The 20,168-nt window shown below is 43.6% G+C and overlaps 1 protein-coding gene across 3 annotated transcripts; it reads right to left on the reverse strand.

Moving 5' to 3' along the window:
* Positions 1-728: 728 nt before the first annotated feature.
* Positions 729-20,055, reverse strand: URB2 (URB2 ribosome biogenesis homolog). Of its 3 annotated transcripts, XM_075707433.1 has the most exons (10): positions 20,021-20,055; positions 19,643-19,807; positions 18,254-18,430; positions 13,145-16,523; positions 10,966-11,126; positions 9,608-9,718; positions 8,445-8,687; positions 7,302-7,392; positions 5,509-5,648; positions 729-1,468 (listed from the first exon to the last, which is right to left on the reverse strand). In XM_075707433.1, the coding sequence occupies exons 2-10, from the start codon at positions 19,766-19,768 to the stop codon at positions 1,271-1,273; spliced, it is 4,626 nt and encodes a 1,541-aa protein (XP_075563548.1). In that variant the 5' UTR covers positions 19,769-19,807; positions 20,021-20,055; the 3' UTR covers positions 729-1,270. The 3 variants fall into 3 exon arrangements, with proteins under 3 accessions (XP_075563548.1, XP_075563549.1, XP_075563550.1); XM_075707434.1 differs by lacking the exons at positions 5,509-5,648; positions 20,021-20,055 and having other exon boundaries at positions 1,368-1,468; positions 19,643-19,841; XM_075707435.1 differs by lacking the exons at positions 729-1,468; positions 5,509-5,648; positions 7,302-7,392; positions 8,445-8,687; positions 20,021-20,055 and having other exon boundaries at positions 9,661-9,714; positions 19,643-19,841.
* Positions 20,056-20,168: the final 113 nt, after the last annotated feature.

Below are 20,168 nucleotides of genomic sequence, written 5' to 3' on the forward strand. Positions count from 1 at the left end.
CCAAGGTCCAGCTCCACCTGCCTCGGCTCCCCCACAGCCCCCCTCACCTCTCTCGTTTGTGCCATGTGGAGTCTCCTGCCCCAGTCAAACTTCATCCTTTGAACCTTGCTATGAGGTGGATGAACCCAGTAAAAGCAGTAAGCCACATTCCAGTCTTCCTCTGTCCACCCCCTATCTATAGATTAAAGCAGATAATCATGTCAGAGGATTGAGTTCTTACTACTAACTGTGTGCACGTGTGAAGACTGTTTCACCACTTACATAAAAGTTTGGATCTTTAGTCTCTATCATTTTCAAGAAAATAAACTTCTGTAGTTTAGCTAATGAAAGGGGGCTATTTGATAAAGCTTCTTACAGGCTCAAATGTGATTAATTTACCACAGCTTATTAAATTACCATCAGCTGAGTTGCAGTAAGTCCAGGCCTTGCTCTTAACCTAGAGTGAACGCATAGCAACAAGGCTCAGCTTAGACCAAAAAGGTCTCAGATAGGTCTTCATACTTAGCATTTGTCACAAGCTAAAAATGTACACTGAGAGCGACCACAGCTCAGATGACTAAGTGTAATTGCTTAATGACAGTAAATCGACCAGAGCTCTAAGTAGTCAGTCTTTTTGATTATCATGAGATCACCGGATAATTCAGTTGGGAAGGAAATTCAATAGGTCAGACCGGATTGCCCAGGGCTGGACTCAAGAGCAAAACCAATCAAGCAAAGAGATACAAACTTTCAAATTTTTTACTGTATTTCCACAGTTTTGCACAGTAGCCCACCACACAGCTGTGTAACATTCACAAATTTCTTCAGTAACAAAATGTAAAATAACAAGGTACAAAAATAAGCACTTTAACTGCTTTAATTCTGCTTACCATGTAAGCAAGAGCAGGAGTTACAACCCTCACTGGCTTTTACACCGGACTATTGCTTCCACAGTAAAACACCATGATGTGCCAAAGCTTAACATCTGCTGCCAGACTGCAGTGAGCTCCCCAGGGTTCCCAGCAAGTTTGGGGTGGGGGGGCCAGCACAGGTGCAGCAGTTCTGCCATTTGTGGCACACAGCAGGACCAGCCCTAACAGCATATCCTCCCTCCCCGTTCCCCTTTTCCCCATTATGAAGGCTGGCTGTATAGAGACAGAGATGCAATCCATGTTTAGAGGACCCTCTTCAGATTTGATCTTACTAGTCATCCCAAACCAAACAGCTACTGAGGATTTTCTGAGCACTGCAAGATCAGTTCATAACTGATATTGTGCAGTACCAGGCAGCATCATGCAGTATACTTTTCCTCCCCCTGTTTTTTTGCTTTGTGGTAATGGTTGTAATCATTATATAGATCCTTAAAGACCTCCCTTACACCTGCTGGTAGCGAGGCATTTAAGAACTTGATGTCCCGTTCAATGCAAAGGTCAAGGATGTGATATATCCCTTCTGTGAGATGTTTCTTCACAGCTGGGTGCAGTGTCACCTACGAGAAGAACAAAGCTGCATTAAACTTGAAGACAAAAAGGCAAGAAAACATCCTTTCCATAGTCAGTATACATTAAATGCTGACAACATGTTACCCAGTGCATCAGACCATCTGGAACAGCCCATTAGGTAAAATCCAAGATTTTGACTTGCGCAATATTTTCCTGATTTTTGCAAACATGTTTTGCAGAACAACCATGCCCCTTGCAATAAAATGCACAAGAGTCCTACTATACGCATTGCTGCAGAGGCAAAGACACTGATCATCTTGGAATCATATGAAAACTCCTCAGCAGAAAAACTGTAATTAAAAAACCCTAAAATACTTGCCCTGGATTACACATTTCAGTAGATTCTGTATGTCTCATATTAGCTGTATGCTACTAAGTCTCAGTTTCAAATGAGCACTTCCTTTAGGCTACTCTATCATATACATTGGGTAGTCAATCAATTTTAACTTATCACTGAACAACTCAATATTTATCTAACAATTTGTATCTGAGGACTTCAATGTACAGCATCTAGCTCTGGAGCCCTCAGCACAGGAAAGACATGGACCTGCTGGAGTGGGTCCAGAGGAGGGCCATCAGAGGGCTGGAACACCTCTCCTGTGAAGAAAGGCTGAGAGAGTTGGGGTTATTCAGCCTGGAGAAGGCTCTGGGGAGACCTTATTGAGGCCTTTCAGTACTTAAAGGGATCTTATAAGAAAGATGGGGGCAGACTTTTTAATAGGGCCTGTTGCAATAGGACAAGGGGTAATGGTTTTAAACTAAAAGAGAGTGGATTTAGACTGGATATAAGGAAGAAATTTTTTACAGTGAGGGTGGTGAAAGACCGGAACAGGTTACCCAGAGAGGTGGTAGATGCCCCATCCCTGGAAACATTCAAGGTCAGGCTAGACGGGGCTCTGAGCAACCTGATCTAGTTGAAGATGTCCCTGCTCACTGCAGGCAGGTTGGATTAGATGACCTTTAAAGGTCCCTTCCAACCCGAAGGATTCTATGATTCTAAGATTCTGTGATGAAAGAAGCCTTCAAAAAGCTCAGGAGACATGCATTTCCTTGATCTGCTTTAACATCAGGAATCAGGTACCTTGCCTAAGTCATGCAGAAAGTTGAAAGAATACAACGAATGACTCAGGACTCCATGCCCTGCTCCTGCCATTATAACCCCTGCTCAACCCCACAACCAGCAGAACCACCACTACAACCAGGAACATCAGTGGCTAGAGTCCTCTGGTGCTCCAGGGTAACTGGAATTTGTCCTGTGCTCACAATCACTTCCTAAATACTTCACTGCCTGGGGTGGTGCTGGCCTCTGGCGTAATCACATTATTTTTGCCGCAGAACCATGTCTTATCTTTGCTGAATCCCCAGATTAGCTTTATGCCTCCAGACCTAAGCCTCCATACTCCAGGCCTAATGAAAATTACATAAAAAGCTGTCATTAAAATTCAGAGTTCTTTCTTCCTGAGGCAACTAATAAAATTTCCACTAATGAAGTGCACTCCTAATCACTGTGACGGGCTCCTGCTCTCTTTCTGCCCTAAATATAAAACGGCTAATATATTTTATTAGACCTGCTAACATAGCTGGGAAAAACATAGAGCAGGCATTAATGCACATAAACCTTCCTTTGGATCTGTGACCCTGATGAGTTTGCATGTCCAAAAGTTTGTGATTTTTCCCCTCTATGTCAGTTGATCTATTGGCTGGTTTATAAGAGATGCTGTTTCTCCTTAAACCATGCACTAAACTAACAGAACATTTGAGCATCGCAGCTCCCAGTGAATGCACTGGGCTGGCATCTCCCTTCCCATGGCAGAGAAATGACTGCAGAGAATGAGGACAGGAAAACCCACAGCTATTGGCAAGATGGACCAGATGTCCCACTTGGGATAAGCAGGTACCTCAGAGCTGCAGTTAATGGAACTGCATCCTTTACACCACAAATTAAGCTGGACCCATGCCTTATTTGGGCCATTCTAGCCTTGCAGTACAGTTTCCTATAAACACCCTCCAATAACGCTATGGGAAGCAGAACCAAAGATTTAAACAGCTGTCACTACTGGCTGGCAGTTAATTACGCTTGTGTTTTATGGTCTATATAGTTAGCACCACCAATTTGTCAAGCATTAGAGCTCTTGATGTGAGACATTAAATGTGTGAAGAGGTATTTCACTATTGCTGAATTAAGCAACAGCTCATAGACAACAAGGGAAAAACACTGTCAACAGTATTACGGAGGCTACAGATGCCACCCACCCCAGCAAGGAATCTTTCTAGATTAACACAAAATAATTCACAAGGATATTTTATTTCCTGGTATAAAGAGGAAGCACTGAGGGAACTGTTACACAACTACTTTAGGAGTAAGTGACTGTTTAGGCCAGTAGCTTTCATCAGTTTTACTTTGCAGACCCTTAAAAGGGGTTCCAGTTAAGTGTGCAGACGCCCATATAAAGACTTAAATCTACCAACATGTTTTTCTCAGTTACCTCTGACAGACCCCCAGGGTCCTCAGATCACAGGCTAAAAGCCACTGATCTGGACTCAGAAGAGATGAATGATTAAAGGAGTCTTCTCTACCTCTGCAGAGCAACATGAAAGATGTGTACTTGCCCTCTTAAGACAGGCACGCTGCGGCCTCCACTTCCTCCAATATCCATCAATTCTCACCAGTCTAATGAGCAAATAAATCATCACCTACTTGTGATCTATCTACTCTGTCAGACAGAAAACACTCCTTTGTCACAGTGCCTGGTGCCTCACTACACCGATTCCCCTTTCCACGCCCAAAGGTTCCATGCATACATTACTGATCTGTGGTTTCAGCTATCATCCATCACTTTCCATTTCCCAGTGGTAAGTATTGCACAAAACTTTCCTAGAAGTCTCATGAGACTTTGTACACTGCTAATACTGAATAAGTGTCCTTTTAACTTGGAAAGGTCATTTGATAATTCAAGTTAGGCTTTCTGAGTAAAGGCGATGAACAGATTTCAGAGTTCAGAGATAGTTAAAAAGAGCAGAAGTAGTCTTAACAGTAATTTGTCCCTAGTATTTGCTGAGCTACTATGTTTACTATGTAAACAATAATCAACTTACCAGGAGCACTAAAAAACATGGATAAAAATTGACATCCCATTGTTTTGCTCACAAACCTTGGAAAAAAGCCAGGCAATAGAGAAGGCAGCTGAGTTTAAGCTACATAACAACCTTCACGGTTACTTACATTGGTTACACCATAATCCTTCAGAAACATAGCACCAGTTAGGATGTTTTTATGGTAAGAGAGCCTAAAATCAAAGACTAAAATTCCTTTTTCTATTTCAGACCATGCCCAGGCCAGAGCCACAACACTTTGCAGGTACCTGCAACACAAGCAGCATTCAAACCTTGGTGAAATCTAAATCCATTAGGCTGAACAGAATGACAATTTGAACCTAGGTCTGGATGTGAGAATCTACTGACCTGGCTCTGGCATTCGTAATATTAGGAGTACTTGTTTTCAGCAAGGATGGGAATGATATCTTGGGTACAAAAGGAGAATTACTGAAAAGCTAACAATTCTCCAGCTTGATAACCTTTTCTCCATTCACTTACTCATTTAGACCAGATTAAAAGACATTTTCCAGGAGAATTTTTCTCCATTATTTTGCCAGACGGGGCCCTAACTGCTATCAATCCTGGACAACTGAGACTAGCTGGGAGAAGAACCTAACTACCACATGAAGAAAAAACAACACCCAACATGACAGAAAAGCAAAGCAGTTCTGTAAATAGGCACTGCATTGTTTTGCCTTAAAAAAAATGCAGCCCACACCTTTAGAAAGTTTTTGGGAGCTGGGTAAGAAAGATTCTCAGGAACTCTTGCTCAAAATAACAGTGAGTCTCGATCAAACCTGTATCCCCACGAGGCAGAGCAACTTCTATAACTTCACAGATTTTACAAAACTCAACACAGCTACCTTTGGAACAGGAACTCCAAAGCCAGCACAATACCATGGCACTTTCAAGATGGATGAGAACATGTTACCTTCTGCAATTCAGTCACATACTGAGCCACAATGAAGGCAGAAAATACAGTGAAGTCCTCCATTTCTGCAGCGATATGAGTATACATCCGTTCCACCAAGTGTGCACACTTCAGTATAACTTCAAACTCATCTGTGTTGCCTAAAACAGAACGTGAGTTGCAGTCTGGCATTTAAGGCTTAAAAACACTAGGAAAAAACAAAGAATCACCCAGTCTTCCATATGATTCTTGAACTACAGGAAGCCAACACCAGCTTGCCCATTTTATCTTCTTTTCTTATCAAGCCACAGCTGAGAGGCTCCCCACACCCCCACAACACACCATATGCATCTCTTCTAATGGTTATTTTGTAAGAGCACACTGATTCCCGCTCCACATGCACTGCAAGGCAAAAAGTATTTGTTATATATGCTGAAGTGTTAAAAGCGGCAGCTATAGTCCCTTCTGTGACTCAGTCCCAACTAGCACCGCGGAGGAGAGAACAAGGAGACTGGAAAATTATATTCTCTACCTACAGAAAATCAGAAGACATTTCTTAGAAACAGCATAATAAGAAAGCTTTCCGATGAGATTTATTACATGGAATACAGCAGCAGAAGCCACAGCACTGGAGATATTTAAAGTGAGACTGCAGAGATCACCTGAGAATTTACCCTTTCAGTAGGCAGTGAATGAAGAGAACTAACACAAACAAGGGAGAAGGGAAATCTAGAAATTACTTTCATGTTATCTATTATGAAAATAAAACAATCCTGCAAAGATAAACAGCATGTTTTTAAACTTTAGGATGCCGTGTACCCAGAAGTTTCCTGTGACCCTTGCCTTACGTAAACATATTACGCAAATTCTCAAAGTTTGGCATGGGTTTAACATACCTTTTCTTCTATCATTAAGCCTTTGTTAGTATATTCCTCCACGATGCACACATACACTTACATTTGCCCACAGTTGTGGGCAACGTATCAGCTGAGATAAATCTGAACATGGAATAAGCTGTAGAATATCACTGGAAAGCTGGGATACAAGCAGTTGCAGGCCATGAAGTCAATTTGCCTCAAAAAGTCACCACTATTAATGACAGGGTATTTGTGTCCTGACCAGCATAAAGCACAGGAGGATTACCTTAATCACTCTGAACATGTTTGACTTGGCTACTTTGACAATGCAAATGCTTTAAAAACTTCCAGTAATAAGTCTTTTTTTTTCTTCCTTTTAAGATATTTCACTACACTAATTCCAAATCCTTGACCATATAGATGTATCATGTAATCCCAACTGATGCTTCAGATATGTGTAATGTTCTGGCTTTATGCTTAGCACAGAATGGTGACAATTCAGGTCTGTAGTAAACATAGTTCCAGTCTCAAGAAGCTCCACTTAGCAGGATCTATTCGGGGCTATAACTCAGGCATATTTGCATGTATCACCAGAGTTCACAGCCACCATGCTTTGAGGCACAGAGGTTGATAGGAAGAACAGGAATTGGGCCCAGCAAGCCTTACCAGTTCCTGTCTATTTGCCAGCCAGTCAGTGAAGAATACCTTATTCACCTAAAGCAGTGATGTCTGGATGCAGCTCCACAGGAGCCCCAGTTATCTTCATAAGCCCACGATACTACAAAGCTCATCCTCAATTTTACATAAAAGACAGATAGGGTTAATGGTTTCAATGCCACAGCTAGGTTTTAAGGACTTTGCTTCTGGTGTCAGACTGCCCTTTTCTGCATCTCGTCTTCTCAAATATACAAAATTACAGTGTGTATATATAGTGCAAAAGTGGAAAAGATACAGTACCTCTGTCTCCTTTCTGACGTCCTTCATGCATGACAGAAACAACCAGACGATGGAAGCTGTTCAGAAAAGATGGTGCTGCTTTCAACAGCACCTGCAAAGACATGAAATAAAAACATCTGAGATTACATAGTAAAGGGAGTGGACAGGACAGAGGTACACCACCCCACAGTCTGAGGGAAATCAATTCCTATGAAAGAAACTATATAGCTTATACAGCTGTCAGGAGCAGAGACTATCTTTTCGCTCCACGTCCATACAGTATCTAGCACATGAGAATCCTGGAGCAGGACCACAGTCCTGGCTACATTCAAATATAAATAACAAGTAAACATCATATTAGAGGTACTCCATCTCTCCCAAGCAGCATTTGATTTAGTATCCCAATGTCTAGGGAATTTGTTCTTGCTGGTAGAGAACTTGTGCAGCCAGACAGATTCACAGAATGCAGGGTCCAGTAACACTACAGATCACTGTGTGAAAACAGCCTGGATAGGCAGCTTTCTACCACAGGGTTTTTGTAAGGACATTTTAGCAATGTGTACTGCCTTGCTTTCAGAATTTGCCATTTCCCTATCTTTAACGTTCTTCACTCTCAGTCCTAACACAAATGCATGAGGCCCCTTCCTTTTTTTCTTCCACCTCTGCCTACATATTCCATGTAGGAGTATCTCCAACCCCATGCAAGTCCTGGCACATCTTCACTTTCCCATGCCAGAAGGCTGACAAGAACACCAGGATGGTAAAATGTTTGAAGTCACCAACTTCAAACACATCTAAGCCCTATTTTCAAAGGGCTGCAGAATCTTGACCTCCAGTGAGAATGAGATGCTACAGCCTGAGCCATGAGCTTCCAGAAATCAATCATAAAAAAAGGAAAAGTTTTATTCTAATCTAGCACCAGATGTTGATAAGCAATGTGCTGCCAAAGATCAACAATGCAGGCATAAAACAAAGCAGGAGAGCAACTGAAATGATGTGATTTTGAGATTCCCAGCCTTTTAAATGACAAGTGGTACAAAGCACTTTCATACTATCAGGACAAATTATTTCAAAACCACTACTAAAAAAGAAATTTCTCATTACTGCCCTCTGTGTTGGTTCTTTCTACCTTTTTCCCCTCCTCCCACCCCCTCACAGATATACCTTTGGATGACACTGCACAACAGAGAAGAGCACTTCATGGATTCCAAGGAAGACACTGCGATAGTCTTCTGTCTTCAGATGATCCAGAGGGACTGTTAGGAGAATGCTGAATGCCAATGCCACATGGTGTGGATTCAAGAGAACCCCTTCTCCTTGCCTTAGCAGGGCTGCTACAGTCTCTAGAATAGGTACAACTATGGTGGAAATCAGTGGCTGGTCCTGACAGGCCTCTTTGGTTTGCATCTACAAGAAGACAGGAAACAGGTTAAGGAGGAGTGCACTAGCCACCTATCACTAGCATTCACACGCCAGAGAACCATAATGCTCTGACTCGAGTCACTGGAACTAGACTGGCGCAAGCTGGACTGGCAGGGAAACTCCTGCACTTTAGCCATTTTTAAGCAACTGCACCCTGGGCAAGGATGCATATGATGCATTTCAAGCAAGCACTGCTGTGGCTGTGGACTTGTAACTACTCCCTGGGCCCCTGACAATCAGCACCTCTTTGCACCTCCTCACATGAATGCACTGATGCAGTTCTCTCCTTTACAAGCATGCAGACATGCAAAAAGGGCAGAAATTGCACGCGCACGATTCCCAGGCATTGCAGAGCCAAACTCTGACAAATTCTGGTCTAGAGACACCATCATCATGAGAGAAGAAAAACCTACATCACCAGGTTAGTATGCTGTACAAATGAAGGACAGGAAACCTGGGTTTGGTTACTTTCAGTTAAGTTTCCTATTCATAATTCAGTGAATTTATATTACTATTATTTCTTTTTAATACGAGCACTTTTTTCTTTTTGTTTTGCTGCTGTTGGCTTCTGCTGCAACATGTGGCTGACAGTTACCTTTGGACAGGAAGGACAGGAGACTCAGACTCTCTTCTCTGCAGCCTAACAAGTTTCTCCCAAGCTCCCCATTACATGGTGCAGTCCCAGAAAATTACTGATAAGAAATGGATGACCTACACACTGCACTCACAGGAGATTTACTTGAGGAAGGAGGAGAGAAAAGGTCTAGACAAAAAAAGTGCAGGTGAATCTGGTATGGATTTGTCTAGTATCCACAACTTTTTTGTTCCTGTATGCCTCTGTGCATGGAACTGCTACAGACTCCAACAAAGAATAGGTAATGAAGTTGCAATAAAGAGATACTTACAGCTAAAGCTGTGATTATCTGTGGGCTGGCAAACCAGAAAGCTTTCTCTTTGTCTCCACTTAATGGGCAGCTGAGCAACAATTTGGTTAGCATAACAGCTGACAATACTTCCTGCAGAAAGCAGATTGATGATCAGTCATGGGTACAAGATGCACTGGCTCCTTTCAAGTACAGAACTCTTTCAAGGGCAGTGAGTGGCAGTTTTGAGCATTACCAGAGCCTTGACACATGAAAGTCCTCCCACCAACAGATCTCTCTGGAAATTGTGAAGTAAGCAGCAGCTCAACAAAATTCAATATGATGAGCAGCACTGGCCCAAATGTACTGCATGCTGCATTTATTTTAGAATCAACTTACTGTACAAAAAGGCTTATGTAATTTTTAAGAAAGGAAAGCCTTCTCCTTCAACTGCCACTAGATAACAGAGGGAAGCAGGGGGAATACAGGGGCACCAGTACACTATACGCCAAGAATGCTGCATTTGCCAGCATTTTTTTTTTTACTTGCTGGCTGTTGTGACAGACTGATAAAAGAAACATATTACAAGCTATACTCTGGTGGCAGGAATTACATGCACAGTACAGGAATTCCAGATATACTTTCAAAAAGTCATATCAAGAATTGATGCAGCACATCAGTGTCTATTTCTGACAAATAAAACAGAGCCAGATATACCCCCAAGTTTAATCCAAGTTTCATTCTCAAGTCACTGAGCTTTCTATGGAGGGTACAGCTGGATTTTTTGCCAAAAGTGTTCCAGATGTCACCACTGCTGTTTCAGCTGCTCTGGAGAAAGGCACAGTATTTAAAAAGCTACTGAGTTACCACTCATACACACCAATAACCACTGGTTATTATAAAGTCTTTATAGAGACAAATACCAAAAGCACAGGTACAGTTTTGTTTTTAATTAAAAATGGCAGCATTTCTAAAAGTGCCGTTAACCCTGTTAAGAAAAGCCACAGACAAACAGCAGTTAAACTCACTGACTGCTAGTATCTGTTGTGCAAGAGCTTTGATCGGCAAGTATAAAAAAAAAATCTCAGCATGGCCTGTAACATCACAGCTGTGTGATTTCTGTCGACAATACATGGAATTAAGACTGCTGAGTCTTTAAACTGGACAGAAAGTTTTTGTAGTAGGTTTCCATGATCTTTCCTCCTCTCTCAATTACATCCAGAACATATGGCAGTGCAGTCACCAAGCCCTTAACTGTGTAAATTAATTTGAACTGACCACTGAACATAAAGCAGGAACAGGAAAAAAATATTTATCAGATGTCATTCAGCCAACAAAATTTTTTGAAGATACAGAAAACTGAAGAAAGAAGTTGACAATAAATTAAGCTCATGCCTTACTTTAGCCTTCTGTTGCCAAACATTCCTCATTTCAAGTCCCTGCAGCACTAGCCTCATTATGGTATAGAACTCCTCGGCAGAGCAGTTTCCCAGCAGCTGGACAAGCACCTCTGTCAGCTCCATCTCCAGACTTTGGATCATCTGGGTTGTGACTGCAGGACCTGCATGTTCAAGAGACACAAGCATGTCTTAATCAATTCCCAAGACAGGGACTTCCACAGGTAAGAACAGGGCGAATCGAACCTTAAAACAGCTCTGTGGGTACCTTTTTAACACTCAAATGCATAGAGGGTCCTGCACTTTCCCTTTACCTCTCTCCTCATTAGTGCAATGAATGGCTGTTCTCAAGTATTTCCTACCCTAGGGTTCACAGAGCAGTCATCATACCAATAAAAAGTCTTCCGTAGTATGGAAATACTACAACAAAGTGTGTGCACAAGCCAAGGGAGCAGGCTAAACAAGCCACAGGGCTTTCCTACAAATGCTGCCCAGAGAGCTATCACAAGTCACAAAAGCATTAAGCTGACAAAGTCTAGGTCTCTGCTGATCAGTACGTCGCACTCCCCACTTATTCAGTGATTACTACGTAGACAGTCCTGGACTAGCTTATATCTTAATTGATTCTGAAGGCTTGTTTTTTAGTTCCACAAGTATCCACAGGATCTGTGGCACTGCAGAAAGTCGTCTTCAACAGGAATCCATATTTCATCTTATTGAATACTTTACTCATCATTAGAAATTCTTACAGCTTTTTACAGTGATTAATTATGTCTCCAGGCTAAAGCACTTTACCAATCTTAGACTAGTAAAGTGAGACACAGGATGAGAGAGAAAAGTCAGCAGAAAAATTACAGCAACTGACACATCCTCATGGTCACTAGTTCTAGTGTGAAATCCCTGCTCTCAGTGCCCTTACTGAACCCCACAATGCTGAAGGATCAAAATGCAGACCAGGAAAGAGACAGATTAAGCCTGTATCTATATGCAAGTTCTACCTCAAACTCAACTGCACAAATTCAAGATCAGATTTTCCATGGAGAGCTGTGCTCTGTTCTTAACTACCTAATGCCAATATAAACATTGAGATCATGACTGTAGTACACTTGAGCAGTAGCCTCCAAAGTGGGATGCACACACCCCAGGGTGTGCACAAGACAATCCATTGGGGTGTGGGAATTATATATAAAATATCTTTAATAAATACAATAAAATGTAAAAATAGTATTTATTTCATCTTTATCTCATGCTTTTTAAACTTATTTTTGTGTATGCTTTGTAATGTACATAGTATACTAGTAGAGTAGCACATGCATAAAATTTATAAATAAACATATATTGATGTTGCATGCTCAATTTTTTTTTTTTTTTTTACTGATCAGTGTGCACAATCAAAAATGTTTGGAGACCGCTGCACTAGAGCATGTTAGTAGTTAAATTTGACAAATTGTAACTGTTCAGAGAAGTCAAAGAGAACAGTTATGTCTATGCTGTGTTTAGGTTGTCTCTCTTTCTGAACGAGACAATGTAAAGGAGCCATTAGGGCACACACCTGGCAAGAGAGGCTTTTCATGTCATTTCTAGCCCTGGCTCTTTATTTGATGGGGATAAAGGGACTGATCTGCCAATCTCCCACAGACTTTATCAGAATTATGGGTGTTCAGCATCCTTAACAGTTAGGTGATTTCCATTGTTTTATAACCTTGCCTACCAGATACAAAAATAGATGAGTATTTTACTGTAAGGTCCTCTGAGATCCTCAAATAAGACACATCAGATATGACCTAGTGCACATCAGCTGCTTCAGTGATGCCTACTATACCAACTATATGAGTAGAAGGACACTGCACCTTCAGCCCTACATCCAGAAGTATTACCATGTTCCAGTTACTCATCCCTGTAGAGCATTTTGACAGTAACTGAGAACCTCAACTCTACCAAGACGTTTGCATCTTCCAGGAGAAGTTCATTACCAAATTAGACGGTGGCTGTGGTCCAGGTACCACAACATTGCCTCCTAGAAAATTTTCCTGTTATGCATTTATAAAAGGATAGCCTACTGCTTTAACACAAGTGAATAGATACAGACTTTTCAAAAAGCTGTATGTTTTGCTAAATGGCTTTTAACTCGCCTCTGCGCTGCAAAATTAGCAAAGGAAGTGGAGAAAAGGAGTTTTCATACCAGTGAGAAGCTTTTTTACAGCAAAAACAACTGTGACTGCAGTTTCTTTTCCAGGATACAGCTCTGGCTCTGAGCAGAAGACTGTTAGGAACTGCAACGCAGACTGAAGGAACTGCAGATTACCTCCTGCGCAGGGCAGCTCTCTCAGTATCTGAGAGTAAAACTTTTGGTACAGTTTAATACGGGGTTGCTCCAAAAACCCACTGGGCTCCTTCTGCCAGGCCTTCTTGACAGCATGGCTCAGATCTGCTTTGAGAAGAGTAGTGACAGATGGTATGAACGCTACAGGCAAAGGCTGGTTTTGGGTGTTACTCTGAAGACCGTGTTCAACAGTTCTGACCATCTGCAGAACTACTGGCTCCAACAGAACAGACAGTATATCTGCAGACTGCAGCTTCTTTTCTGGCAGCTGCTGAAGGTAGAGTGTGACGACATGACACAGTGTGGTGAATGCCATGAGCAGTAACTGCCCAGCTGCAGGATTCCAGTTTTTCCAGCCTTTGCTTCTGGCTGCACCAACATCTGGCTTGCAGCTCACCAGGAAAGACATGAACTTTTCCAAGTTGAGCCTCACACTTTGCCTTCTTTCAACAATCATCTGAAGAAAGTTTTCCAAAAAGGCTTGGAATTCCTCGAGATACTGTGCCCAAACAGGTACAGTCAAAACATCAGTGAAGAATTTGCTAGCTGTGAGCTGGGAGGTCATGACAGCCTCAAGAACATCGCTGGCATGAAACACCTTAAAAATAGAGTTGGCATTCCTGCCAGCTTGCAGGCACCTCAGGAGGTGGAAGCAGGTACTTAAAAACTTCAGCAATAACGGCTTGCTGCAAGAGACGCTAGCCCTGGTATTGATTAGCAGGGACAGCAGCACCAGAAAACACCGGGTACAGTCAGAGGGAAGAAGACTATCTAGCTTCAGAAGAGAAGCAATTTCTAGCAAAACCAAGCAACTTTCCAGCTGCCTTTCTTTCAGGATGACAGGGCAGCCGTTTTTTGCTAGCAATACTATACATTGGGCAACTTTCTCCAGTGTTTTCCAAGACAAGCTGAGCTCATCCTTCAGCAGTTTGTTTTCTGACGGTGCTTCCAATGGGTCAACAAGTCTGCAAGAAGCCAGGATTTCTTCGTGCCAAGGGATGTTACCCGCAGACAGCTGTTGAAGTGGCAGATCTACTGAATCCCTGGCAGCAGAGGGCAGCACCCTAGCAAACTGATGAATAAGACTGGTCAGAAGAGCACAATGCAGTACCTTCATTTCCGGTAGAAAGGAGCTATGCATCAAACCAAGAGATATCTTTCCAAGGCTGACAGAAGGTTCTGGGTCTGCGTCAGCTTCCTGAGCTTTGGCCAATAGTAACACCTGTAGAAGCACATTTGCAATGTACTCTACATCTTTCAGGGAAATATGCGGCAACAGGATAGTCAGGTTGGAGATGATGAGGTGCCAGTGGGCCGTGGGGTAGGTGAGATCACTTATCGCGCTGATATCTCCATCCCATGGTTCAGATTCTCCCCTGCTCATGCTGGATCTCCCAGACTCCAGGATGAAAGCTGCAGCGTGCTGCAAGGCCTGTAGGTCAGCTTTGGTCTGCATCAAGATCATCTTCATTTTCTGAAGTGTTAGCAGTTCTAAGCAATATTTACTAGTGGAGGCCAAGCTATTTGCAAGTTCCATGACTCTCTCCCAGCACTGCTCCTCCACACCAGGGAGGAAAGCTGAAATGCCCCTGTGCCTTGCAGCAGATGGAGTAACAGCACCAGCAATTTCAGCCGCTGGAGACACATATTTACTGCAGCTAACACCAAACAAAGTGTCTACCTCAACCCAAGTGTAAACAAGGAGGAGAGCAGAGTCACTGGCCTTTCTTAGCCAAAGGTCTGACTTCTCTTCCTCTCCTCTAGGAGCCTGCAGGAGCTCCATCAGTGGCTGAATTATTCCCTTCTGCATCTTTGCCAGAAGACTCTGAGTGCGAACGACCACAGGGGAAGGAGTGACATCGTCTAGGCTCCTCATGTTGAACAGAAAAGCATGCAGCACCGAGCTCACTGACAGCAGCTTCAAGGCCATGTCAGCTGACCCTTCAACAGCAGGAACGATAACGGTCTGGCATTTCTCCACAAAGAGACACAAAATGTCCAGAATCTGGTTGGGGGGCAGTTCAAGGAGGCACTCATAAAGCTTTACTGTCAGGCCAGCAGAGAAGACGGGCAGCCTCAGTTCATCAGCAGCTGGCCGGCAAATGACTGTCAGCACCTCCTCAAAGAGCCGTGGAAACTGTCGCAGCTTGGAATAAGTCTGAAACATGGTGTTGATTAGAGCCTCCTGGGGCTTTTTCGTACGCGGCTCAGAGACCTTGGCATCAATCCAAGCTGAGGCCACTAAGTCATCCAAGTCTGGCTCTACTATAAGGTGGTTTAATGACATCAAGAGTTTGAGACACCTGAACCAAGCAGGGATGGAAGCTTGGGAGTGACTCATCAACACCTGTGCTACCTTGCGGTAAAAACCAAACTGTATCTCCTTGTGCCGGATACGGTCACTGGCAACATTATAGATATCATTGCTAAGCACCAAGTTCAGAAGCTGTTCCAAAGCAAGCAGCTCTGTGCTCCAGTCTGCAGGAGACAGCGTATCCTCCCGCATGCCCTGCTGCAGGCCAGAGAGTCTGAGACAGCCAAAGAGCCTGCTGAGCATGTGAAAACACACAAGGTGGTTTTCTGCCTTACAGTATGAGTCCAGAAACAGCTTATACAGCAGGGACACCGAACCAGCCACAACAGCTCCATGAAGGGCAGGTTCACAAAAGTCACTGCCCAGTTTGGTCTGCACTGTGTTGACTGGTAGTAAAAGACTCTTCAAAGCTCCTTTCTTCTTCTCCTGGAGTTCCTGTTCTGGCAGCAGCTCCTCTTTGTAGGATGAGAAAAGCTCAGGCTGGAATAACCCAGCCTGCAGCAAAGTTTCTACTTGGTTTCGGATTTCCCTGCTCAGGTGGTGACGCACATGGTTGTCATCTGCTTGTGTCCAGCTCCTCACAGTCAGTAAGTGCCTCAGGAGCAGACATGGCTGGAGCAAGTGACTTGTCACTTGCCCAAACACACGATTTGGGTTGGTTTGCTGCCTCTGGATCAGGAGGTATTGAGCAAAGGTAAGTTGGAGGACGCTGAACACCTGGGAGCCCACAGTGTTGTCAGAAGCCAGCTGCTGACATGCCAGCTTGGACAGCTTGCTCAGGAGATCAACCAAGAGCTCACACTTTGCTGTGTAAATGATGGAGAGTGTAGGAGTAGAAAGAATGCCACTGGAGCAACTCAGCACTGTGCCAATGTTTTGCTGTGTTTTTTGAGAACAGGCCTCTGACAATCTTTCATTTATGACCTGAAGATTGGGGAGGGGGGAAAAAAAGAAAAAAAAACACGGTCAATTTTGCACAAAGATAAAGCTCATCATAATGAAACAACACCACCTTCTGTGAGCTCTGGCTGCAAGAAGGAAGCAACAGGGACCTGCCAACAGCTACTGCTGCACCTCTTGTGTTGTAGGTCTCAAACTAGAAGCTCCTCTGGCCAGAGCAGTGTCCCTGCATTTGTTTGCACCACAGGATGAGTGAGGAAACCCTCCTTCAGTATGTGTGCCACTGGCAACAGCGTAAGACTATCCATACTTGATCCTAACAGTTGATCCTGCAGAAAGGGAGTAGGAGTAAATTCCCTCCCTTCTTGCAAGGTCCCCAAAATTATGTTGCAAACAAACAACAAAAAAACACACACAACACACTTCCTACCTTTGATCCAGGAAGTTTATTTAGTAAGAATGTCCATGACTAAATATCATCTTCGTATTTTGAAAAGAGCGTTTCCTGGGCTGATATCTAGAATGTGAAGGACTGTTCTCTGTCCTCTTTGCAGGATACACAGTTCTAAAGAATTAACGTTTACTTGAACTTGCATTTCCCTTTCTTTTCTCAAACTTTATGCTGATTTCCCTATGGTTTTCTCCTTTGATCCCCTTTTTATTTGCTCCCTTTACTCACCTCCAGATAATCTTGTCAGCAAACAAATTCAGTAACAATTTACAAATCTGCCTCTGTTCCAGAGCTAAATATCTCACCTGTCTCCTTACACCTTGTAGTGGACTGTTCATCTCCTCAGCTCAAGCCCCACCGGACTAAAACAGATCCTGAAATTCTTTGCACTGGACCCTCTACCACCTCTGTCCTTGGGCTTTAGGGTACTCTGGCCTGTACCTCTCATCTAATCTTCAGCCAGAGGTTTTCACACCCAGACAACGTTTAAATTTGGCACAATTTCTGCGTAATGTCTCTGAAGCACAGATTTCATCCAACCAATTCTCCGTACTTCACAAATCAATTTCTGTGGGTAAAGACAGTTTTCTCCTGCTTCCTTCCAAGCGGATCACAACTCAAATGGTCATTTTTCCAGCCTTTTTGACTGCCTTTGCAGCCATCCACTAATTCTGCTATTTCTGTAAATAGAAAGCTGAATAAGAAGTTACACTTTCTAGTTCAGGTCTAAACTGTAACTGAAGTCTCCCCCACTCACTTTCAGCTGAGGCTAAAACAATAATATGATTAAGATCAATAATGATTTGGTACCATCACAATTCAGAGTCATCATGGGAAGCTACAAGGTCTGCTAAACAGCACATCACACTGCCCAAGTACTCAAGCCAAACACACTGATGAGCCCACAATGAGGGAAAATCTCTCTCTCCCTGACTCCCAGGAAAAATGGCAACATAAGCAGTAAATAATATGGAATAGCAACATATGGAACTGAGCCTTCACTCACCTATTGAAATACTTAAACCAGTTCACTCTCTAATAGTCTGAAGAAGTTAAAGACAGAGAGGAAAATTAACTTTGAGGTTATTATTAGAAAGCTGTGCCATTTTCAGCCTTAGTGCTGCACAAATACAAATTGGATCTCGGAACAGAAATAGAGAAATTTTAATTAGAGGTCCTAAAAGCCACCGGATGAATTATTATATATTTCACATAACACCCTACACTGTGAGGAAGAGTCAGGTACTGTAGAAGATACACACTGCTATCCAGCATGTTACAAAATATCCACAATTTTAGTTACCTGTGCAATCGAAAAACTGAGACCGATTGTCTTCCCACTCTTTAAGAGATTCTGTAGTCTTCTACTATGGATAACATTGTCTAGATACGCCCAGAGTTTCTCAACAACTTCATTCTCCAGTTCAGGTTTCTTATTGTAGTATGAAACCAATGCATGGCTTACCCAATCGAGTAATACCTGTTGACAAAAGGGAAAAGAAGTAATCTTTAATAACTCCCATGCAAGAACAAGACAAAAATAGTACCTCTTCACTCCTTACAGCACTCGTGCCTTGAGAACTGCTCTACATCCAAGCAGAACCGGTGCTGAATGAGCAGACAAGTCCACCCTTAAAGGTTTTAGCCAAGAACTAAATAACTAAGAGTTTTCATTCTAAATGCAATGTTGGCCCTCTTCTCCCCTGTACCCTCCCAAGACAGCTTTCAGGAGTCAGCATCCTAAGGCCTTTTCATCAGGGTATAATTCTGACAGTCGATACTGGCTACCAAACGTAGTCTTTTAAATCAAAACTCAAAGAATCAGATGGTTTTCACTTTCTGACAATCAGTATTCCCTTCACATCCTCCTCTTGGTAGGTTTAAATTTACTACCTAGAAATTCAGGCCTAGGAATTTAGACGTGTGCAAATTGGAAAAGGTTGAAACCTATTAATTTAATTATTGATTTCAAAATAAAACGACTGTGTATGGCTAGGTTTAATATTCTAAGTAACTGAAATAACAGGAACTCAAACCACCGATCTCAGATGGTGAAACCACTAGACTCCACAAGACTGCTAGGTCGGAGGAGCAGCACAAGATACCCCTCACCGGGGAAACACTAAACGGACCTTCAGGAAACAGGGTCAAAACAAGAGTCTTGAGGGGAGAGGGTGGGTTCCAAGCATCTTCCAAGGAGATGCCCATGAATCCAGAGCGCACTCTTTCCATGCGCACAAGTTTAGAGCACCGGGAAACACGTGCGTAGCTTCAGTCAGTTCTCCCACCCTGAAGTTCTTGTTCTTAACTATGACCAGAAGCATCAGACTTTAGAGCATCGTGCATAGGACATAATAAACAATGCTAATGACAGCTCTGAAGACAATGGTTTCTCATCTATCTGGGACACAGAACACACACGCTACCCTCTCTTTGAGAAAGACTCTTTCTTCCTGCCCTAACGCAGATCTTTCTGCTGAAGCTAGTTCAAAGACGAAGTTACGAAAACATTTCATGCACACAGAAATCGAGAGCCACCCGCAATTCACTGTCAGAGCTACATCTGCACTACTACCTAGGCTCAAAAGCTGAAGCAACTCGATCCGGATTTTATGAATCAATTCATCCTCAGCAGCAATTAATTATTGGGAATGTTTTTTTCTTTCACTGTTTGCCATCAAAAAGTACTTACTTGCTCTTTATTAGGAAGAACGCACTGGTGAGAAACCCACGCAAAATGTGCTAGCTTGAGCTTGTCTTCCCAGGAAGTCTTGGAGCTTTTCAACTTCAGGTAAATCCCAGAGTAGATCGCTGCCATGGGGACAGCACATGGGCCTCCAAAGGCGAAGAGAGGCGACTGAAAGAAGCGCCCAAGAGACGGCAGTAGGACGGGAAGGCGGCCACGCACCCACCGCTCAGGGCCCGACCGCCCTCGCCTCAGCGGGGCACACCGGGCCCCACACGGCCCCACTCCTCCCCAGAGCCCACCCGTCCCCCACCGGGCCCCCGACCCAGGCTCCCTCGCAGGGATCTCACCCCCCTCCCGGCCCCGGTACCGCCCGGCCCTCACCGTCCCGCCGGGCCCACGCCGCACGCTCCACCCGCCCTCCCCGCCGACCTCTGTCCCCGCCAGGCAGCGCCAGCCGAGCGCCGAGCGCGGGTGGGCGGTGCGGGGGGAACTCGCGCCCATTGGCGGCCGGAGGGCGCCTGCGCGCCGG

The sequence above is a fragment of the Pelecanus crispus genome, chromosome 3 (assembly GCF_030463565.1).
Source record: "Pelecanus crispus isolate bPelCri1 chromosome 3, bPelCri1.pri, whole genome shotgun sequence".
Classification (NCBI taxonomy): domain Eukaryota; kingdom Metazoa; phylum Chordata; class Aves; order Pelecaniformes; family Pelecanidae; genus Pelecanus; species Pelecanus crispus.